At 42.2% G+C, this 24101-nt stretch overlaps 1 protein-coding gene across 1 annotated transcript in view; it reads right to left on the reverse strand.

The window, feature by feature from the left end:
* Positions 1–24101, reverse strand: part of LOC145412410 (uncharacterized) — a 47159-nt gene that overhangs the window by 3110 nt on the left and 19948 nt on the right. The window contains exons 2-4 of the mRNA XM_080282296.1: positions 3870–4099; positions 3337–3478; positions 1820–1969 (exon numbers count right to left, since the gene is read on the reverse strand). Coding sequence (XP_080138422.1) covers positions 1820–1969; positions 3337–3478; positions 3870–4099 — 522 coding nt within the window. The remainder of the gene's footprint in view (positions 1–1819; positions 1970–3336; positions 3479–3869; positions 4100–24101) is intronic.

Consider the following 24101-nt stretch of genomic DNA (forward strand, 5'->3'; position numbering starts at 1 on the left):
CAAACATAACCCTGCTGCCTTGTGCTCTGGGAAACCACACATCCGCATATTCACCCACAAAGCCTACTCACCCATCCATCCCAACCATTCACCTGCCTTACCCACCCAACCTTCCTACCCACACTCACCCCTGCACACACACACACACACACACCACCCATTCTACCCATCTACCTACTCACCCCATCCCAACCACTCGCCCAGACCCATCTGTCTTCCAACCTTCCTACCCAGTCACCAAGCTCCAATTCCAGGATGACTTGTAAGTTTCTACACACACATCTATGAAAAGATAGGACAAATATGCCACATCCAGTGATGTTCAGTTTGGTTGGAATAGTTTCTTGTCTCACACACACACACACACACACACAAGGTAACCACTTAACCAGATAACGGGTTGATTTAGAACCTGTTATCATGCCCCTGCTAATTGTGTGGAGTGACGCAATCACAGCGTCCATCTGGGAACCAAATCTCCACATTTTTCCCCATGCCTCACCGTTGCAAGACATTACCAACTGCACGAAAACAGTTCACTGCATGGGATGGCCCCGCAGGGGCGGTTGCTTGCCTGCGGTTGATGGGTCTGCTCAGCTAGACAGGCTGTGGTTGATCAACAACGTGCGCGCGCGCAGACACACACACACACACACACACACACACACACACACACACACACACACACACACACACACACACACACACTGTACAAACACAGGCAAAGCTGCTTTATAGTATAGCCTAGAGACTGTACTGTGCTGTAAACAATGATAAGATACAGACTTCTAGTGCTGTGTAGCCTATGTAGGGATGACCATGGTGAAAGGCCTATATGTATTACGAGACGGTGGATGTGTATTTAAAGTGCATAAAGGAATTCTGTCATCTGACTGAAATTATCTTTGATGCAAAGGAGGAGTAGCTAAAGCTGGTTTCATTGCTAGAGTTAGTTGTTACTTAACTTTGTTGTGCCTGGTCAAGCATACCCATCATCTGCAGGTAAGCTACTGACACTGTAGGGTCATCCCACAGGTTCCTTACACTACTGTATTGCAGAGTTGGGTGTGGATAACAGAAATGTAAGGAATTGTTAGCTTTTGGTATTTAGGGAACTTACTTTTTCACAAACGGAAAACTGCAAAACTGCATGTGTAAGAAATTAAATGCTTTATGAAAGTGAAACGAACAATAAAATAAGAACAACATCCATAGATTTACATTAATACATTGTGATGCTGGCCAGATGGATGTGAATTGCTGAATGACAAAGCTGCATATGATACAATTGTCAATGAGTGGCTGAAAGGTTAGCTGGGAATCGAATGTTTTGATTTTGATACACTGGGGGAAATTGAAGTACAGTAGTTTGGACATTAGGAAAGGAAGGAGGGTTAAATCTCATGTAGAAAGATTTAGGTGTGAATGTTGTGGGATGATCACCAAGAAGTAAACAAGAATATCTGGTACATACAAAAGGTTCTACAAAATAACTGCAAGGGTAGAGGAATGGACAGACTGTACAGCACAGACAGTCTCGATCAGGTGAACACGGCTGACATTTGCATGCATGTGCAAATCTTCTCAAAATGAACCATGTAATACAGCCAACATGATAAAAGAATATATATTAATCATCAAACTGCAAATAAATGTACCGTAAGATCATGGTTGGGAAAATACGGATCCAGACATCTTAACTGTACAGTAAGAACACAACACTTACAGTCAGCTAAATGGGGGGGGGGGGATAACCAATTCAGCACAAGTAAACAGAGGATATAGATGTTGATTATGAATATAAAACTGCGAGACTTACGTTGAAGAAGAGTGATGTTCTGGATGAAGCTGGAGACTGTTGCATTGTCAATGGCAGCGAAAGCCTCGGTGGTGGGGAGGAAAATTGTGAAAGGCCCCTCCTGTTCCAACACCGGGGTAAGGCCTGCTCCAGTCACTGCTACATTGGCCCCTGAGCAATGAAGAATATTTCTTGCTTAGAAGCATCAGGACTGGGGGTGAGGGAGGATGGAGAGGATACCGGGAGAATTTAACAGGGTTTATGGCTGTGCTACCCAAATTTATTACACCCGCACCCGTGAAGGAAGAACAAGAACTATGCTCTGCTGTGTGTGTGTGTGTGTGTGTGTGTGTGTGTGTGTGTGTGTGTGTGTGTGTGTGTGTGTGTGTGTGTAAAAACAATACAAATCAAAATAGTTTTTATCGTTTTAACCAAATTTAGTGGAAGGGTAGAGGGCCAGCCAATGGGTGGATATAATATTTTTTAGAACAATATATTAAAAGGGCAGGTCAAAGTATGACCCAACAAGGTCACCTTAGAGTTTTTATCCGATTCAGGCCAGACTTGTGGAAGGGTTAGGGTAATGCAAGAATGAAGGAATTCGATTTTCAGTAGTCAGTCAAAGGTCAAGGTCAGAGGACACGGTCAAAGTTTAATGTGTTTCTGAGTGTGAACAAAATTACTAAAAACCTTATTATTATTATTATTTTTTTTTTTATTAACAATAAGCCAAAGGTCAAGGTCTCATGGTTAGGTCAACTTAAATAGCTTTTAACGCAGTTTTCATCAAATTTTGAAGAAGGGTTCTGGGCAAGGACAAGGATATAAGAATTCGATTTTCATAATAAGCTCAAGATCACAGGGAAAAGTCAAAGGTCAAGGTCACTGGACAAAGTCAACTTGAGCAACTTTGACCGACCTTGGCCGAAGGGTTTAGGGTTCGACATGAATAAAGTATTTCAAAAAATAGAGAGTACATTGTCGAAGGTCAAGGCCACAGGGTGAAGTCTAATGTTCGGCCCATTAACCATTCGGTGAGGGCGGGTGTTGCACCTTCTGATTGCTCCATCTTTTTTTCATTGTGATAGAGAGGAAGATGATAGTAGGTCATTGTTCACTATTGTTTTTCATCTCAGTGTTATTACATATCAATAAAAGCTTAATATTTTTTATTTCTATTTGATAAGTACATATAAACTCTGGGTGTAGAGAAAGATCGTGAAAAATTTTCTTGAACAGCGTCACCTCACTCGTCGGTTCCATTTCAGCTCATGGGAAATACGGACTGTTGACAAGCCACAGAGGGGAAATGTCACTGTAGTGGAGAGGTGCCAATGTACTCGTCTGTTTAATACATAAAGCTAAAACAAAAATCACTAGAAAAGTTTAAATTTATATATTTTAAGGAGTGGATGCCTAAAAGGTATCTTAATTTCCTTAAATAATTAAATCTGCTAACGGAACAAAATAAATATGACGTCCTCTGCCTGAATGAATTATACTGTAGTAATCAGAAGTGCTGCGCTTGATTAACTCACCAGTAAACGTATCACATGACGTAAGGTGGTCGAGGATGGAGAGGTCTGCCATAGGGTAGAGCACCTTGTCGATGACGTGGATAACTCCGTTGGTGGCCAGCATGTCGTGCCGCTTCACCCGAGCACCGTTCACCGTCACGACCTGCATACCATTGTGTAATGTATTCCACAGATTTTGTTAGTCTCTTAGATTATATGGCATTTAATTGCGCAGTAGCAATATATGTAGGTATTTGGTCATTCTTCATCATCATCCTAAACCTTTTCGCAGTTCCTTATTTATATGGGTGGACAAAATCTTGAAAATCAGTGTATCTAGTGAAGTGGACCGTACACCCATTCTGTGAAATATAAAGTGGGAAACATCACTGACGTAAAATTTTGTAACCTACGCTTTTTGTGAGAGAGAACAGGTAAAGGCGATACTCTCAGACAAGTTGGAAATCTAAACATCTTTCAAACGACATAAAATTAAAGTTTGATTTCATGCAAGCACGAGTGTCCTACTTATTGCTTTACCCACGTGGCTTTACCTGACTGTCTGCGCCGTGCTGGTAGACATTGAGCCTTAGTTTGCGACCCCGTGGCGAGGCCGAACTGAGCATATCGTTGTCGGCGAAATCAGTGAGTCTTAGCTCGCCCTGGACAACGTGGAAGAGCACCACCTCGCGCAGCTTATCAGTGTTGTTCTGCAGTTGCGACACGGCAGAGCGGGGCAGCAAGGAGAAGGCAGAGTCCGAGGGGGCGAAAATCGTAAAGCCACCTGGAGATAAGAAAGAATAACATTGGTAAGAGCTTGTATTAATGTTAGAAGTAAAGCACATTAGGGTTAAATATCACATGTCCATCACAGAAAAATAAGACTGGAAATCAAAATGATAGAAACAAAAAAATAGACATGTGGAAATATGCTAGAATTGACGCAGATTTGAAATACAATTAGAAACAGAAGGGATCAGAAAAGGAATACTGTGTGCCTGCATTGATGTGATGTAGAAAACGGTAATTCTTTATCAAACGAGATCGGCAATTCCACATATATCAACAAAAACACGATTTCAAGGCAAGTAATTTTGGTATATATACAACACAGATAGTTAACTATTAAATTATGACTGCACGAAGTGATTGAAAAAGAATATATATCTATACAGTATATGGGCATTTATAAGGAAGCGGGCAGGTCGCCCGCAGCAATGCTTACCGACAATCTCTGATTGGACACGTAGATTACCAACCATCGCTTTGTCTGGACGTGTCTGTGTATTCCGTGTCAAAGCTATGGAAAACCAAATTATTTAACCAGACCTAATCTAACCACACCAAACCTAATCCAACCTAACCTAGCGCGTTTGACAGCCAGCTTTCAGATTTGAAAAAGCACGTTAGGAACATTAAATATGGCCAGCTATTGCTGGGGGTCGTCACAATATTTACGCATTCTAAATCCTCATTTATAGCTTTCAGAGGTAAGTTTATAAAAATGCCCAGTAGCTGTGGTGATCCAGGAAAAATAACAAGTCATCTGTGAAAGACCCATTTCAATAGAAATTATGAAAAAGGCTGCGCTTGTTCGGTAAAGACTTATGGAAAATTTTCCTTGTCGTCGTCGTCGTCGTCCTCCTCCTCCTTCTCCTCCTCCTCCTCCTCATCATCATCATCATCATCATCATCATCATCATCATCATCATCACCATCATCATTGTTTCCCATCAATAGTGTTTTTTTTTTTTTTTGAATAACAGAACAGAGGAAGGATAAACAAACGCATTTAAAAAAATAATAATCCATACACTAGATTACTGGTGTCCTCCATTCATTAAAAATCTGTAACAGTTAGACTTGAACAGCTTTAGGTTGAAGTTTGGGGGAAACAACTCTGGGGAAGCGAATTCCAAAGAGATGCAGTTCGGTGAAAAAAAGATTTCTGATAGGTGGAAGTTCTGCTATGGCAGCGTGACATTCCCGTCATGAGCGCTACCAGATGCCCGTGTAGCACAGGGGAAGGCATGGAGAGGTGGCACAATGGATGCAACTTTGAGCACACGCAGCAAAAGCATCTGCAAAATAATGCAAGGGAGGCAACATTCTTTCCTACCTGTAGGGGAGGCAGTTTATTTGTAATAGCAGGGACATTAATAATTCCAACAGCCCTGCTCTGAATTTTGTCTAGTTGTTTTAATGCAACCTCTCCACATCCATTCCACAAGGGTGAGCAATATTCCAGCTGAGAGCGCACATGACTCAACAAACTATAGCCAACTGCTCGTCAGTGAAGAAGCTACGAACTCTGCACAACAATCCAGGCTTCTTTGAGGCGGCTTTAGCAAGTGATTGGACATGAGAGGTCCAGCTTAGGGCATTGTTAAGTGAAACACCGAGAACCTCAATACTTTTGGAGACAGGAACATCAGTAGCACTGAAGGTAATACCGAAATCTGGCAATATCTGTCTATTAGTAAATCGTATACAATTGGTTTTACTAGCATTAAATGAGACAAGGTTACTTTGTCCCCATTCAGTGATCCTAGATAAGTCCCGATGTATGGAGATAGCTGTACTGAGTTGTGAGCTAGAGATATTAAACCCTGTGAAAGGGTGTTCAAATGTGAATGAACTGTGCAATGCCGAGTCATCTTGAATGGATGGGACCATGGGTGACAGATAAGAGATCACTAGTATGAATCAGAAATAGGGTTGGAGCCATCACAGATCCTTGTGGCACGCCGATGTTAATTGAGTGGAAATTGGAATATGCATCATCTACTTTTATCTTTCTGCCACTGAGGTATGAGGAAATCAGAGGAACGAAAGACGTTAGTCCATAGCAAGGGACTTTGGATAGCAGGGAACGGTACCACAGTGTGTCAGAAGCTTTAGATATATCGAGTAGAAAATAAACTAGATTAAATAGAAAAGTAAATGAACAAACAGTTAATGTCATCAGCGAGGGATATTGGAAAAGAAAAGAGAACTGTGAGATGGAAGTCGTTTTTGATATACAATATGATAACAGAATAAATCGTCTTCCATTTTGGTGTGCTGGAAAGCTAACAAGGAAACACCAAAAACAGTTACAAGAAAGAATGATTCATTACTACATTCTGACTTTCTTCGAGGTATTAATGACCTTCAGTGTGCAACAAGTGAAATGACCCTTACAAAATGACAACAGATGATACGGTACTAAAATGAGGTGCCTTCCAGTATGGTGAGTGAGAAACAAAATGCTGTGCATATAATCAGTGACTAAGATTGGATATAATGAAAGAAAATCATTCGAGAGCCGAATGCTAAACGCCCGCCAGAGTATGCTGTTGGCCAAGTTGCAAGCTACTTACAAATGTGAAGAAAATTCGCAAAACTCTACGGAATTCAGTCATCGCGTGTCACAAAAAGCCAATCCATATTAAAGAAACTAATTGACCTTTAGTAGCCATTTTGGTGACCTTGACCCCGGGTGCCCATTTTCGAACTCGTCCAAAATTTTGGCCATATCATGATACTCTGAAGGTTTCATGTTGATAGCTGCAGCCATTCATGAGATATAAGGGTGCTAAAGGTGGGTGATAAAAACTATTTGACCTTTGGCAGCCATTTAGGTAACCTTGACCCCGAGTGCCCATTTTCGAACTCGTCCAAGATTTTGGCCATATCTCGTCACCCTGAAGGTTTTATGTTGATAGCTCAAGCCCTTCATGAGATGTAATGGTGAAAGATACACAGACAGTGGTCACACACACACACACACACACACACACACACACACACACACACACACACACACACACACACACACACACACACACACAGAGACGCGGGCAAAAACATTGTCGCAGGGGGGCGATACCAGTAATTATTTTGGCTTTCCACGCAGCGCTCATAACTTTGAATATGGTACAGTGGTAGTGAGAAAGATATGGAGTTGGATTTACATAAGTAATATATACAGGTAGTAATAACAGAATATGAATGACATCCACTTTCATGAGCTGGAAAGTTCACAAAAACGTCACGTACAGAGGACATGCAAGGAAACTGAGATGAATAAGCAGAAATACGGAAATAATGAAACATAATGAGAAGTGTCATCTAGGCGCACTGAAAAGTAATTAACAATGCACGGTAATCAGTCGCAAAGAAGGCTGCTAATTTTTCGTACTTTCCACGTAACACTCATGACTGTCAGTGTGGCAATGAGAGGGTTGAGGCACGCGAGGAAGTCACTCAGCTTCACTATCACTCTCTGTACAACCCCTCCCCCCCCCTCTTGCCTGCCTTCTTTCCCATCCCCCTTTGTTTGCATTACTACCCAACATACGTTAATCTTCAACCCCTCCACTCAGTTTACAGCCTCCCTTGCTTGACTCCCACGCTCCACAGACACTCCTTTACTCACTTTCTATACAGCCCCCTTTGCTTGTTTTCCTGCCTTCTCTTTCCGCACACCCTTTCCTTGTATTTTCGCCCCCTCACACTCTCTGTACACCCCTCTTTGCTTATTTTCCTGCCTTCGTCTCTGTACAGTCTTCCTTGCTTGTTTTCCTATGACCATTCTCTGTACAACCCCCTCTGATTTCCCCAAACTCTTTATACAGCCTCTGTCCGTTGCATGCCATTCCCACCACCTCTTTGTACCGTGTCCTCCGCCTTGCATACTTCCCCACTCCGTTTCTCTGCTAAGCCTCTTTGCCAGCGTACCACGACCTCCCTCTTTACACAGCTCCCCTCGCTTGCTTGCTTCCCCCAGTCTTAAGACTCCCTCCCCCCCCACTCTGCACAACCTTGTTGCTTATTTCCTACCTCTCCCCACTCTGCACAGCCCCTCCCTTCTTCCCTCTGTTGTTCCCCCAGACAGGAGTTACCTGAAGGCCTCACAGATGAGTCTCAGAACGCCAGAGCTACCGTACTCTTTTCACTTATGGTATCTCGTGTGTGTGTGTGTGTGTGTGTGTGTGTGTGTGTGTGTGTGTGTGTGTGTGTGTGTGTGTGCGCGCGCGCATCTGACTTTTAAGAAGTTCACCACTCTGATTACCACGCCCCAACAGAGGTTCATTCAGCATAATCCTTTTAAGTCACCTCTTTGCCTTACATATTTTTCTTTAATCTTTACTGCCTTTTTCATTCTAACTTCCCCTCAGGAATAGTAGGGTCCAGATAATGAATGAAATAATCTGGCAGTTGCAATAACTGTATCATAAAAAAAAAAATATAATAATCGTACCTTTCACTACGATTTACATCTTTATGGGGGAAAAAATGGTATCTCCAGGCGATTTTACTCAGTTTACAACAGAAATTTTTAAGTGATTGGGTTAGATACAGCCTTGAGTAACTCCATGGCTAATAAACGAGCAGTCATAATGCTGAATCAGTTCGTCTGGTTGTAGAAATGGTGAAGACATGCCCGTAGTGAAGGGTTTGACGTGCTTGCCGACTTATATGATGACGAGTGTATGGACATGTGAAAGTCAACAACCACTTAGCAACCACAACCAAAAATGAGGGAGTGAATGTGAAAGTGTGAGCGATAATAAAAAAAAAAGTGAGAGTGAATTAGTGTGAGGCAGTGAGCTAGTGAGAGTGAGCGATAAAAAAGGCCGTGTTCTCTTTAGCTTTGGAGCTTTGGTATCATCTGTTCCTCAGTGAGTTATTTTGTATATTACACCTTCATATCCTCCTGTTAGGGCACTTCCCATCTACTCCCTCGATGTACTATTACCCCCGAATGAGTACACGGGGTGACAAACAAAATTAATTTCTGTACTCCAGCAAACCATTTACTACGTTGGCTGGTAACCATATAGTCAGGTAATGGACGCCTGGTGGCCTAGTGGATGAGGCTGATCCAACAGAAGGTGGTTCATACTGTTTCAGATATGGAAAATTGGGATTTAATGCTCATGAAATGGGGCTTAGCGAGGGGTGAGTGACTGATGAGCCTCACCTTAAATTTCTGGAGTGAATAACCTTGCCCTGAGCCTCTACGCTCCTGATGAGTCAGTAAAGGAGTGAAAGAAGGCTGGGGTATGTTACTGATGTAAACTTCGTCGGTATAAAAAAAATGTAGTGTTTTCATTAATTTTTTTTTTTTTCATTCATCATCTAATTCAATGTTGCCCCTTGAGGAGCGTAGGAGCCCGGGGCTAGGCCAGTTGGTCCTGACATTTAAGATGAGAATGACCAGCCTCATTCATCCCTGAGTGGCATTATGTGAACAGCAGATCCCAACCATCCCTTGGATATAAACATGTGCTGGCTCAGTCCGATTGAAGCGCCTTAATTACCCACAAAACCACCAAGCGCCATAATTTGGTTATATGGTTACCACCCAGCGTAGTAAATGATTTCCTGGTGTACAGGAAACCATTTGGCTTGTCACTCAGTGTAGTCACCCGTAGACAGAAGGAAGAGGAAAGAGTGAGGGAAGGAACGACAGAAGAGGAAGGAATGAAGGAAGAGAGGAAAGGGCAGGCACCCGAGAGCAGCACTACATCGAGTGAGTGGATGGTGAGCGCCCCTACTTACCACAAATAAAAAAGTGTTATGTACAAAATAAATCTCCAAGGAAGAGGTGCAACGAAATCTCCTATGCCATCGGGAGTACGGAGTGTGACCACGCATGACGGTTTCCCAGATATCATCAGTGAACATCAACAACATCACCAAGACAAAGCAATGGCTGTGTGTAAACATATCGAATGTGCACTGTAGTATCAGCCAGCAGAGTGGCTGCAGGCAACAAGGTAGGCTGCCAGAAACTTTGTTTATTTTTTGTAAAATTTGTCAGTCCCTTGCTCGTCATCACTTTCCTTTTCGTTCGGTTTAATATGATTTGTACTACTGGATATAACCACACACACACACACACACACACACACACACACACACACACACACACACACACACACACAGACACACACACACACACAGCACATTTTATATATATATATATATATATATATATATATATGAAATAATGGGTATTTACAGTGGTTGGTGGGTGTGGGAAACACCATTTTAGTTAAAGTTCTTCCTTTCCTGCTTACTATAGGCTACAAGCAGTCTCATTTCTTTCCTAACTCTCATCATCATCATCATCATCATCATCACCACCACCACCACCACCACCACCACCACCACCACCACCACCACCACCACTCATTCATCCACTTGTTCAGCCATGTCTCTGTGCTATATGGTGTCAGTTCCTCCTTCATAACTACTTTTCCTGCCGATGACTACTTTTCCTTTCGCTGGTTTTGGAGAAAATTTTTAGTACGCACAGCTGACGCCCTCGCCCCCCGCCCATTCCCCCTCATCCCCTTCCCTTCCCACCCCGCCTTTACTATAGTCACCATCACTACTGTCACGATCACTACCACAAGCAGTACTACCGCCGTTACCAACACCGCCAGCACTAGTATCACCACTACCACAACCATTACTGCTACCACCTCAGACACCATTACTACTGCAACCATGACTTATATCACCACCATTATTATTATTGCCACTGCTGCTATTACTGCCACTTTTGTCATCCCTACAGACATCACTGCCACTATCACCACCATCACTATCATCATACCCTCACCACAGCGATCACCACCACCATCAAAATACCATCACCACATGCCTGACGCCACATTAGTGAAAATATCACCATTTGTGTACTACATGCACATACACATACCCCACGCACATACCAACATACGTACATACATTACTACAATGGCTCGTATGCACACAAACATACATAGGAAATTTCTATGCACACACATACGGAAGTAAGCACACACACACACACACACACACACGCACAAAGAAACACATGTGCCTTCACACACACACACACACACACACACACACACACACACACACACACACACACACACACACACACACACACACACACACACACACACACACACACACACACACCTGTGGCCCTGTGTCAGACTGGCAGGCGGGGCCAATTTGTCGGTCTTATTAATGCTTCCTCAGACCCCTCCACCCCCTCCCTGGACACTCCTCCCTTCCACGAATACTCCCCTTCCCCCTTCTATGGTCGCTCCTACCCTTCGTCTAACACCCCACCTCCCCAGAATCCCTCCCTCTCTAATTCTGTGGTCACTTCTACCCCTCCCCTAGCACCCCACCCCCTTCCCTCCTCACACACTTTTTTCCCCCCACGGACCCTCTTTCCATTTCCATTCTTGTCGTACTTTCTCGAGCCATTTGGACTTTATTAATTGTGGCTGGTCTCCTGAACTCACTCTTGCGTCACGAATGATTAAGGCGCGTATTTTAGTCGATTAAGGCTGTCTAACGCGTCTTTCGCACCAGTTTATTTTTGTTGATGGCACGTATATTTTTTTTTTTTATGTATGCAGTTTATGTCGATGTTAAAATGAGCTGAAAGGCATGGGCGAGAATATTAACAAACGAGCTACACAGCCTCCTATGCTAAGAATACGACTCTAGGGCACGTATTCTTGTCAGTTAAGGAAGCTTCCCAGTGCCTATTTCTTACCATGTCTTTTATATAGGATGACATATTCTCTTATTTATGCTGTCGGCATTAACATAAATAGTATAAATTACATGCAAGAGAAAAATGACCTGTAACATGGCACAGTAAATCAGAAAGAAAGAGATGTTAAAAAGCCTGCTAATCTGAAGAGAATACGGGTCCAGAACTCTCTAGACTGTATTCCAGGGGGTTTGAACAGTTTTCTAGCATTTCTGTCTTAGGAAATTATTGCAGCCTATCACAGTGTACAGTATATTACTCATGTTTGTTACTAATGCAAAGGATGTTCGTGTCTCATACCTTTATACATTATCTATCTATCTAACTATCTATATTTTATGTGTGTGTGTGTGTGTGTGTGTGTGTGTGTGTGTGTGTGTGTGTGTGTGTGTGTGTAATCAAAATATATAGATAAGGGCAAGACACTAGAAAGACTCCTAAGCTCACCAGAATGTAGCCCTCTGTAGTCTTATTTACAAGCTGACAGCTGTGTTTTATATTTTATATGAAAAGTTGGCTAATTTTTAACGGTTGGTTACCATGAGCACTGTCACCATTAACAGCTAATACAGTCATCTGCATCACCAAACGCAGCCACAACCACCACTTTCACCATCACGAACGTTAAAACAAATTTACTCATCATAACCAGTTCATTTTTTAGTTCATTTTCTTATTTTAACATTAACATTTTTTCATATTATTGTTTTAACTACCAGCTTCCATACCACCACGGTCACCACTACCGTCACTATCACTGACATCACCATTCACTGTCACCGCCACAGTTGTTACTATCGCCGTTACTGACTTCCACGTTCTAACTTTAACCAAACCTGAAGACTGCTTTTTTGCATTCTGACATTGTAGTAACTCTTTCTTGTATTGCAGCTTCGAAACATGTACATGTTTTGCATTGTAAATTCGTGTCAAGCTCATTTTTCTACCCCAAGTTTAATATTTGCATTATAATAAGCGCGTTGCAGTACTGAATTCAAATGTTAAAACGGACCATTTGTTAGCTGTTTCCTTGTCATTCCTTCTACCATCTCACTCCCATCCTCTTCCCTCCTTTTCTCGCATTTTCCATTCCCTTGATTCTACTGTCTTCCTGACACTCTCCATAACTTTTGCCTCGACCCATCCACCATACCATCCTCTGCATCCCCACCCTCACTACCATTTCCCTCTCAGCTTCCCCAAGCCATCAATTCTACCGTCTTCCCCTCATCCCAAATAACCCTCTCTTCTACCCTGTTCACCCTGTACCTCCCAGCATTCTTCCTGTCATCATCCCTCCACCTTTAATTCGACTTTTTTCCACTCATCATCCTTACAACCTTCGTTTCTACCATTTTCAACTTATCTTTCCTTATGGTTTTCCTTCACCTCCCACAAATTTTTCCTCTACTCTTTTCATCCTATTCCACATACCCTCTCACTTTTTACACATTTTCTCCTTTCCTCCATACCCTTGATCTCCTCCCAGCCTCACTTTCCCCTCCTCCTTCAGCTCCTAGAATCCTCCAACCTCCCCTCCCTTCCCCACACTCCACCCCATCCCGTACCGTTGTCACCCGAACCACCCTGTCCCTGCTCAGTTTACTCTGCACTTCCCTGCACTCAGTCCTTCTTCTTCCATTCATACTCAAACTTCTGCCCTGTGTGTGTGTGTGTGTGTGTGTGTGTGTGTGTGTGTGTGTGTGTGTGTGTGTGTGTGTGTGTGTGTGTGTGTGTTTATGCAAAAATTTGTGTTTATGTGTTTATTTGTTTACATGTTTGTGTATATGTGCTCGCATGTCATACTAGTGTGTGCATGTGACAGAATTACGTGTATACAACAGAAACGTTCGTGTTCATGAAAGCAGTTCGGTCTGTGTGTGTGTGTGTGTGTGTGTGTGTGTGTGTGTGTGTGTGTGTGTGTGTGTGTGTGTGTGTGTGATAAGAGACGGTGCATGTCATAGAATTAAGTGCATTTGACAGTAACATTGATGTCCATGACAGCAGTTGTTTGTGTGGCATGTGTGTCAGTAGGTATGTATGTATGTATCTATATGTGCGCATGTGTATCTGTCTGTCTGTCTAACTATCTATCTGTCTATCTATTTATCTGCCTCTGTTTATCTATCCACCCATCTTTCTATCTATCTATCTATCTATCTATCTATCCATCCATCCATTCATCTATCTATCTGTCCTTCTGTCTGTATGTATTATGTGTGTGTGTGTGTGTGTGTGTGTGTGTGTGTGTGTGTGTGTGTGTGTGTGTGTGTGTGTGTGTGTACCCATAACCACTGTTACCACACCCTTTCTCACCACTTGTCTTCCAGTGTTGGCCGCGGGTCATGAAGGCGTTGAGTCAGCCACACGGAAGCCCCAGCACAATAAGGAAGCAATATGGTGCCTCTCCACTTAGGGCCAGCTACAGTATGAACCACAGACTATTACCAAACAGCACATTCGTTCCCCATATGCCGCCAGGAGGGTACAACTCACCATCTATCTAAGTTTTGACGTTGCCTATGGAACTCCAAGGGATGTCGGTCTTTCAAAAGGTAAGCTAACATCCCCTTGTGAAATGTAAGGAGGAATGATTTAGCTATGTGACCGACCTGCGTCCCTGGTGGCATTACACGACCGAAAAATGTTCAGACGCATCTTTCATATTGGAACCGCTGATAAAAAAAAGACTCAACTACGAATAATCTTAGTGAGTGTTTGAGAGAGAGAGAGAGAGAGAGAGAGAGAGAGAGAGAGAGAGAGAGAGAGAGAGAGCTACTAATGGTTGAGAATACAGCCGTGAGAAATGAATGAACGAAGACTAAACAGCTATTAAATGGAGAGAGATTTCATGACCTGACTCCAACTCGATATTCATCATCATCATCATCGTAACCCTAAGAGAAAAATCAAGCCTCCGCGCGCACACACACACACACACACACACACACACACACACACACACACACACACACACACACACACACACACACACACACACACACACACACACACACACACACACACAGAGGAGGACGATCGTCTAGAGAAGTATTCGTGAAGGATTTTAAACAGTTGTCATAATAATCATGTGTCCATATTAGTCAAACATTTTTCAGATATAGTTATGTTTGGTCTCTTATTTCTCTGTAATATTCGCTCAGGGCTGGTTGTGACGTGTGTGGTGGCCGCATGGGGGAAGTCAAAAGTCTATACAAAACAAGCCAATACGCAGCTTTAGTTCAAGAAATTTCGTGTCCATGCTTCCTGGTTGTAAGGTTTTTGATAGCTATATGAGTGATGTTAATCCCTTCATCCGATGACATATTTTCATTTTAATCAAGCCACCACCGGGAAATTACATTATAAGGTAAATATCCTGTAGTGTGGAGATTAAAGAAGGTTATAATTAATCTCTCCAGTTCGAAAAGCCTGGTGGATGCAAGGACTGACTAAATAAAGTTATTGGGATTAACGAAAAATAAGTTATAAACGACTGATGGTATTCACAACATAAGCTCAAGAAATTTTACATCCATGAAACCAGATGACAAAAAAAAAAAAAAATGCATTTATGAGTCCAGCAGTTAAAACTCTACACTTCCACAAATCCCAACAGACAAAAGATGAAGTGGGACGGGAGAACTCCCTCAGGGCAGTGACGTCTTGTATGATTTAACGCTGCTCTCGCCAGACAACTGAATCATAACTTGGGAAAAAAAAAAAAAACGGTGAAGAAGTTTTTCATACAACCTCCCCAATTCAACAAGTCTGTATAAACTAAAATAAATAAATAAATTAAAAGTCATCTGGGGATAAATAAGAATAAAATAAGAGAGACATCATCAGAGTGAAGGGGTCAACCATTCACTATGTGGATGCTTTAGTCTTGGCGGCACCAGATGGGTTTACATACAGTTGTCTTCGGTGGTATAAATAATACTTAACCCTTTCATTCCGGCGATGTACTTTATATTTTGTTCTGGCCATCTAACGATGTTGTCCACACACACTTCGAAGTGCTCGGGCTGGACATAGCCTTCAGTAACCCCTTCACTGTACATCTTCCCTAAGCTGAATGAGCGTGTATGTGTGTGTGTGTATGTCTGTTTGTGTGTATGTATATGTACAGTACGTATGTGTCTATGTATGTATATGTTTGTATAATACTGTATGTGTGTATTATGGCGACCGACTTGCACAAGCCTGATATGGGCAAGGAGCGAAAGTTGGTATTCACAAGATCCGAATTAACTCTCTCAAAACGATGACGTATTTTTCATTATTTTAAACTCCACGCGACTGTACTAAGCTCGGGAAAGACTTGAACTGGATCGGTGTCCGGTGATGTATACCGTAGTTGCCATTAACCCCTTTATCACTGGTTTTGTCCCAGGCTGAATAAAATCATCTGTTACTAGCAATAATAAAATATAACGTCCTTGGGCTGAAGGGGTTAATGAAACCTTAAGTTTGGATGAGTGCGACGTTGGTTAACCCTTTGACTACGAGGGTCTCTCCTTAGCGGCAAAAAATTGTCAGACGGGGAACCGGTGGTGTAGTGGTTAGCACATCTTGCCTGCAACTGGAGGAACCAGAGTTTGATTCTCGGACTGGTCAGAATCGTGGACAATGTTTTTTTCCCCTATGTCCCTGTTTACCCAGCAGTACATATGGGGACCTGAATGTAAACCTGATAGATGCACTTCGTATTCTAGGAGAAGATTATGGCTTGGTAAAAACTGACTGTGTGCTTTAATGACCTCCACGCAGCTGATAGGTAATGATTCCATGCTTTTTTTCTTCTTCTGAAAGGAGTAGTTATTTACAACACCTTCACTGCAGCGTGTGTCCTCCACTAAGTTAAAAAATTATCACTCGACGGTAGATGGAATGAAAAAAAAAAAAAATCATCGTATGTGTGTGTGTGTGTGTGTGTGTGTGTGTGTGTGTGTGTGTGTGTGTGTGTGTGTGTGCGCGTGCGTGCGCATGCAAACACCACAAAATAACTGGGTCAACTGTTCCTTGATCCTAAAGAAACTCCATCATCCGCTGTAAATTTGAACAGAAAATAACGTTGTGGAGTCAGTGTTGTTGTTGTTTATGATGGAACTAAAAATGATGAAGAACTGTTAAATAATAAGGAACTGATAAATGATGATTATGTGAGATATGACGAACTGATAAAAGATGAGGAACTGATAAAATATAAACTGATAAATTAGGAACAGATAAATGATAAGGCACTGATAAATGTAATATAGAACTAGTGAATACAAGAAACTGATTTATGATAAGGCAGATACAATGAGGAACTGGTATATGACAAAGAACCGATAGATAAGCTGAGCGAACGGCGACTGAGCCAGAGTATCATATTATCATCTAGGGCATTGTTAGCTGTTGGTATAGGCAAAGGAAAACATGAGGTAGATGGATAGAAAGATAGATAGATAGATAGACAGACAGACAGATAGATAGATAGATAGTCAGATAGATAGATAGAGAGAGAGAGAGAGAGGAGGGGGGACCCTAGTTAGGCGACGGCACTGGTCTGTGGTGAGGGTGAAACTTCCTTAGTCTCAACAGCTGTTGTCATTCTCAATACTTTCCTCATTTTTCCTCCATCCCACCCCGCCTCCTCTCTCTCTCTCTCTCTCTCTCTCTCTCTCTCTCTCTCTCTCTCTCTCTCTCTCTCTCTCTCAGACAGAGGACTCATCGACCTTCAAAACGGATTCGAACACACATGAAGCTCAGTTTGAAGTCCCAGTGCATTATTGTTGTGGTTTCTGGGGGTGGTATTGGTTGTAGAGGAGGTAAGCTACATTTCAATCTCTCTCTCTCTCTCTCTCTCTCTCTCTCAAAAATAGAGGATTCAGTCTACCCTCGAAACGGACGCGAACACAAATGAATCTCGGTTTGAAGCCTCAGTGCGTTATTGTTGTGATTTTTGGTGGTGGTGGTGGTGGTTGTAGAGGAGGTGAGCTAAACGTAAATCAGTGATTCAAGTGTTTTGTTGTGTCTCGTGTCAGGAGATTCATCACAAGAACAAGATCGTCTAAAATTCTTAACTATTACCACGTTTGGTTCCTGGTCGTTAAATCCATTTGGTAAGTGACCCATGTTTTTACTTAGGTTTCCGACCCTTGGGTTGGACATGCACTGCATACTTTTCCTCAAGGGACAGTAATCCTCGTACGTGTTGTCACACATCTTAACGTCATCATTTTGGCGTTAATATCTACTATCCATAGTGAATTCATGTTACAACCGTTTCATTCAAGGCTGTTGTGATGGTATTTTGTTAATCCAAAAGCTGGTACAAATGTACCTAACCTCTTCAGGACGAGAGACCCTTCTTAGTCTGAATAACATCATCTGATGATAGCAAGAAGAATTCTTAGAAAAAGATCATCGTGCTGATTTGGTTAATGGAGATTGTTTTTAACCTCGTCATTATAATATATTCGTTCACACACACACACACACACACACACACATTATATATATATATATATATATATATATATATATATATATATATATATATATATATATATATATATATATATGTATATATATATATATATATATATATATATATATATATATATATATATATATATATATATATATATATATATATATGTAAGAAGAATAAGACGAGACACGTTATCATCAAACTGTAAAAGGGTTCGTTACATTTTGTACTCGAACACAAGACGATTTGACGTTTTGTTCACGTGAGAGGGACCCTGACAGTCAGGATGTGTGAGGCAGACAAGATAAAGAGTCAGGATGAAAAATAGTGTACGACAGCGAGGTAGACAGGCAACGGGAAAAGCAAAGAGCTAGATGGGTAAAAGGAGATAGGTGAGTAGCTTGGAGAGAGAGACAAAGAGTTAGGCAAGGGGTGAGACAAAGTTAGATAGGCAAGGGGAGAGAAAATTAGACAGGGAGAAAGACAAAGAGTCCGTTAGGTAGAGGTAAAAACAAGAATTAGATAGGTAGAGGAAGAGACAGTTAGATAGGTACAGGGAGAGACAAGTAGGTAGAGGGAAAGAGAAAAGTTAGGTAGGTAGAGAGAAAGAGGGGAGTTATGTAGATAGAGGGAAAGTTAAGAAATAGTAAAGAGAAAGACAGAGTTAGATAGGGGGAAAGACATTTCAAATCGCAGAAGGAGAAGCAGGAAGAAAATGAGATCGTGGGAATGATGCTACGAGTGACTCAGACGGAGAGGCAGGGGGAACTTTAGAGAGTCAGTGGGGGAGAGAATGAGACAAAAAGGGGAGCAGCAAATGAGACTGAGAGTGATGCAGACAGAGGAAGAGACAGATATTCAGAGAGTGAGTGTGACTGCAGTAATTATGGAGGGTAATGAGTAGGGCGGGAGTGGGAAAGTGAGTGAAAACAGGCAGTACAGAACAGCCATCATCATCACCCTCTCTACCTCTCTCTGCCTAGCATGCCAGGTGTATATGTTGAGGCTAAAGTTATATACGGTATTTTAAATATTATTGCAGTCCAGTTATTTTTGCAGTGCAAATATTATTGCGATAATGATGATGATGATGATGATGATGATAATTATCATCACCATCATGATCATAAGGTATATTTCATTTTTTCCTCTACCCTTCTTTTTTTTTAATATATATATATATTTTTCCTCCTCTTATCCCTCTTCCTCTTCTCTCTCCTCCTCTTCTTTCTCCTCCTCCTTTTTCTTTTCTCCCTTTTCCTCTTCCTCATCATACTGAATTTATTTTCATGTCCCATTACTGATAAGTGGTAATTTATGGTGTGTGAGAAAACGTGGTAAGAAAATGGGTGAGGCCACGGAACTGACAAGGAATCGAGCAGGTTGGATGAATTTTGTACGATGAAGCGCATGGCAAGGGTTTAGCATTCTCGGTTTAGCTCGAATGTCATCGGATTAACTCCATCTGACAAGTATTATGAAGAGAATTTGTGCGGATGGTTAGCCTAGACCTGTGAGGTGGAGTCAGGATTCCATTGGCTTGACCGATGAGTGAATGTATGACCCATTTCACTGCACATGCTGTTCACTAGTTATATAATTTTTTCTGTTCTATTTTCCAGCTCTCTGAACCCCTACCTCGCCCCGTCTTTGAGTAGGAAAATGAGGTCGGAGTGATAATGATGATACGAAAAATATTTTATAGTGCTGCGTCTAGTTTCCTCTATAAAGTCAGATGCTGTTCTTTTCTGATTGCTGCTCCTTGCACCAGTTTTCTGTAATGACAGTGTTTCAGTGCTTACCGTGCTCACTTCTCAGCCTGTGTGCTCTAAATATGAATTCGAAACTCAGCCGTCGTGAAATATGACGTGGTTGTCCTTTTTCCACTTCACTCCGAGAACCTACTTTGTACTTTGTTGCTGCCATAGCCGGGCAGTTTTCTTCAGCTTTTGAGATTTTTTTTTTTTTTCACACAGGTGTTGGATATAACCTTCATTACTTAGAGATTTGTCGTAAGATAAACAGAATCGTCTGGGGGTAGAATAAAAAAAAAAAAGTGCGTCATGGGACTGAAGATGTTAATATTATAGTAGACACTGATGATATATACAGGCTTTGGCACACACACACACACACACACACACACACACACACACACACACACACACACACACACACACACACACACACACACACACACACACACAGCCAATACAACACTTCCACTTTCACATGCACTGCTCTCTCCGCAAAGCACATTCCTCCTTGGCTCGTTCTTGGCCAGAGTGGGGTGGGGTTAATTCTGACATTTCCTTCCCTCAGAGATGTCAAGCCTGTAGAGAATAATGGTGGTCGGAAAGGCGATTTTATTTACCGGTATTTACATTTTTACTGTGTGTGTGTGTGTGTGTGTGTGTGTGTGTGTGTGTGTGTGTGTGAGAGAGAGAGAGAGAGAGAGAAATGGGCAACAAGCCTAAACTTAGTAACTTCCATTATTCCTCGTCTCCCACACGCTAATGGTGCTTTGAGAGAGAGAGAGAGAGAGAGAGAGAGAGAGAGAGAGAGAGCATTAATGATGATTGAATTGCGAGGCCACTGCGGTGCTGGTGGGGTTGTCGCTGTAACACTTGTGGTGGCAATTAAAGCAACCCAAACCAGATCAAATCCGCCGACATTGTGCTTTGCGAGTTATGCTGTCCATGATTTACATTAATAAAGTATCCTAACTAGCTTTTACCATAAGCAACTCTCCATACCACTGAATATTCATTGTTCTTTTTGTTGGTTGGTTTCTATCACTTAATTATGCACTCGAATTAGATAATGAAGTATTTAGTAGCTAGATGTGTGAGGGCTAAAGGATACACAAGCAGTTTTATACACAACCTAAGCTCATGAGCATATAGATAGATAGATAGATAGATAGATATACATTATATAGAGAGGAGAGAGAGGAATGAGGAAAGGAAGAGAGTAGAAAGGGTAGATGTGGGCTGGAGGGAAAGGAGGCGTGGTCTATACGGTGAAAAATGTTGGGGGTAAGGAAAGGAGGGGAAAGGGGAAGGGATAAGGGAAGGGGAATGGAAAGGAGTGGCTGAGAATGGAAGGAAGGGGATGGAGAGGATAGTAAGGAAGGCAGGGGAGGAGAGGGTGAGGGGGCGTGGAAAGTAATGGGGGAAGATTGAGAAGGTCTGAATGGAAGGAAGGGAGGTGAGCAGGTTAAGAATAATAGGGGTGGGGTTGGGTGTTGATGAAGGTGAAAAGGGCAGCGTGAGGACTGAGGAAAGTGAGTAGTAGGGATAAAAAAGCAATGGTGAAAGTGATGAAAGTTTCGATGATAGAAGTGTAGTGACATTGATAGTGCAAATGACGAAAGTGTGGTGACAGTGATGGTGAAAATGACCAATGTGTGGTGACAGTGATGATGAAAATGACGAAAGTGATTGCTGAGAAAAGTGAATAGAAGGATAAAAGATGTACTTAAAGTAATAAGAGGTATGCACTGTATTGATGGAGCAGAATATACTACCGAAAATGAAAAGGAAGGCTCATGAGGAAAATTAAGGCAAGATAAGTACTGATACAGGTGAGTGATTGGATAAGATAATTTGTGATAATAGAGAGGATGAATAAGTACTGCTGAGTGATGGAAAGGTGAATTATAATGAAAGAGATAGAAAGATGAAAAAAATATGAAAGTGAATACAGAACAGAAATTAAATAGGTTGGATTGGATGGACGAACTTCAAGAATGCGCCAGTGAAGTAAAATTATGGTAAAGACAGTGCCTCCCAGCACATAGCACAACAAACCACAGTACACTATGCTGCATCACACACTACAGTACCACACAACACAACACAACACAGTACACCATGACATACCAAAACACTACACAGTACATCACAGCAAACAGCACCATCATACAACACAAAAGAACACAATGCAATACACCATCAAGCACCATACCCCACTATAACCCAACCCCATACAACACAACACAGTGCGCCGCAGCGCAACACAGCACATCATCATACACCATACCACACCACAACACAACAATACAAAACAAAAAACTGTAAGACCCCGTTTCACACCACAACATAGTATTACACACTTCACCATCCAGAACCACATCCCAACACACCGAAAGACAATACCACAGTACCACTTCTTTCAACACGACACCACACTATAACATCATACTCGTACACCATGATACACCACACCCCAACACACCATAATAATTATGCCACCCACCTCAGCACAGCACAACACAACATCAAACACCACACCCCAGCACACCACAACACAGTACCACCCCCACCACCCGTTCTGCCCAGCACACCACAACACAGTACCACCCCCACCACCCGTTCTCCAGGTGAACTCAGTACGCAAAAACCAAGGAAGATTCTCGTCACCTGTTTTTATCGTGACCGGAAGGAAGCAGGGAAATAGCGAGGGAGGGGTAGGAGGGAGGAGGGAGGGCGTAGGAAAGCGATGGGAATTTAAGTGAATTAGGAAGCCTGGCAGTGTGTTTGGTGCAGCGAGAGTGAGTGAAAAAAAAAAAGTGTGAGACTGAGCCTTAGAGAGAAAAAGAAAGTGAGTGAGTGTGAGAAAGTGAGTGTACATGAGACTGAGGGTGAGAGTGAGAAAGAGGATGTGAGACAGCGTGAGTGTGTGAGGAAATGGACGATTGTTTAAGGGGAACGAAATGAGGGATAAATGATACTGACGGTAGGTTTTAGCTCCTTCACCCTGATGGGTCTCTGAAGATATAAAAAATCGTCTAACATCAACCAAAATCAATTTTTAAAAATCTTCGGGCTCCAATGGGTTTGATGACTTGTGGTATGGATGAGCACAAGTTCCAAAGAAGGAGCAGTCGTTATCTCAGAAGGAAAATTCATACTATCTAGAACTAGGGTTAATATCGAGGTGAGATAGTTTAACTGATGGAAGTGGACTAGAGGCTGTGATATCACCAGTATCTCCTGTTAGTGTGATTTTTCCAGTATTTCCTCACAAAATGCAGACTCAGGAGGCCTTATGCAGACACAGAGAACCAGACCTTAGGCAGCCTGAGAGAACGTTACACACTCAGTGGTCGTACACAGATTTAGAGGGCTTTACAGACTTACTGGGCCATATACAGACTCACTCGGACCTTTGAAGATTTAGAGGGATATACTTAGACTTAGGAGGCCTTTCATAATCTCTGAAGGCCTTATGCAGACTTAAAGGGTCTTATACAGACTCATAGGGACGTAATCAGACTCAGAGAGACTCAATCAAACTTAGAGGGACTCTAACTTAGAAAGCCTCACTCAGACATAGAGGACCTTACGCAGACTTACAGGGTCTTTGAGAGACTTAGGAGGCCTTATAGAGACTTAGGGAGCGGCTTATAGGGTTTAGAGAGCTTGACACTGGCTTAGAGGCCCTTATATAGGTTCAGAGGGCCTTATACAGACATAGAGGGTCTCGGTCAGACCTAGAGGGACTACTACAATCTATGAGCGTTTCAGTCACACTTGAGCGTATTGTATTGATTTACAGGGTCTCACTCAGACTTAAAAAGCCTTACACAGATGGCTTTAAGCAGACTTAGAGGACTATAAACCGACAGAGAGTTTCATACAACTTTCAGCAGACACATGGTATTGTGAAGACAAAGTAATGCAGAATTAGACTGCTATACGCTGACTCAGACGACTATAAGCAGACTGAGAGGAGCTTACGCAC

Source organism: Coenobita brevimanus, chromosome 93, assembly GCF_032717465.1.
Source record: "Coenobita brevimanus isolate Jiangsu-jjx chromosome 93, ASM3271746v2, whole genome shotgun sequence".
Lineage (NCBI taxonomy): Eukaryota > Metazoa > Arthropoda > Malacostraca > Decapoda > Coenobitidae > Coenobita > Coenobita brevimanus.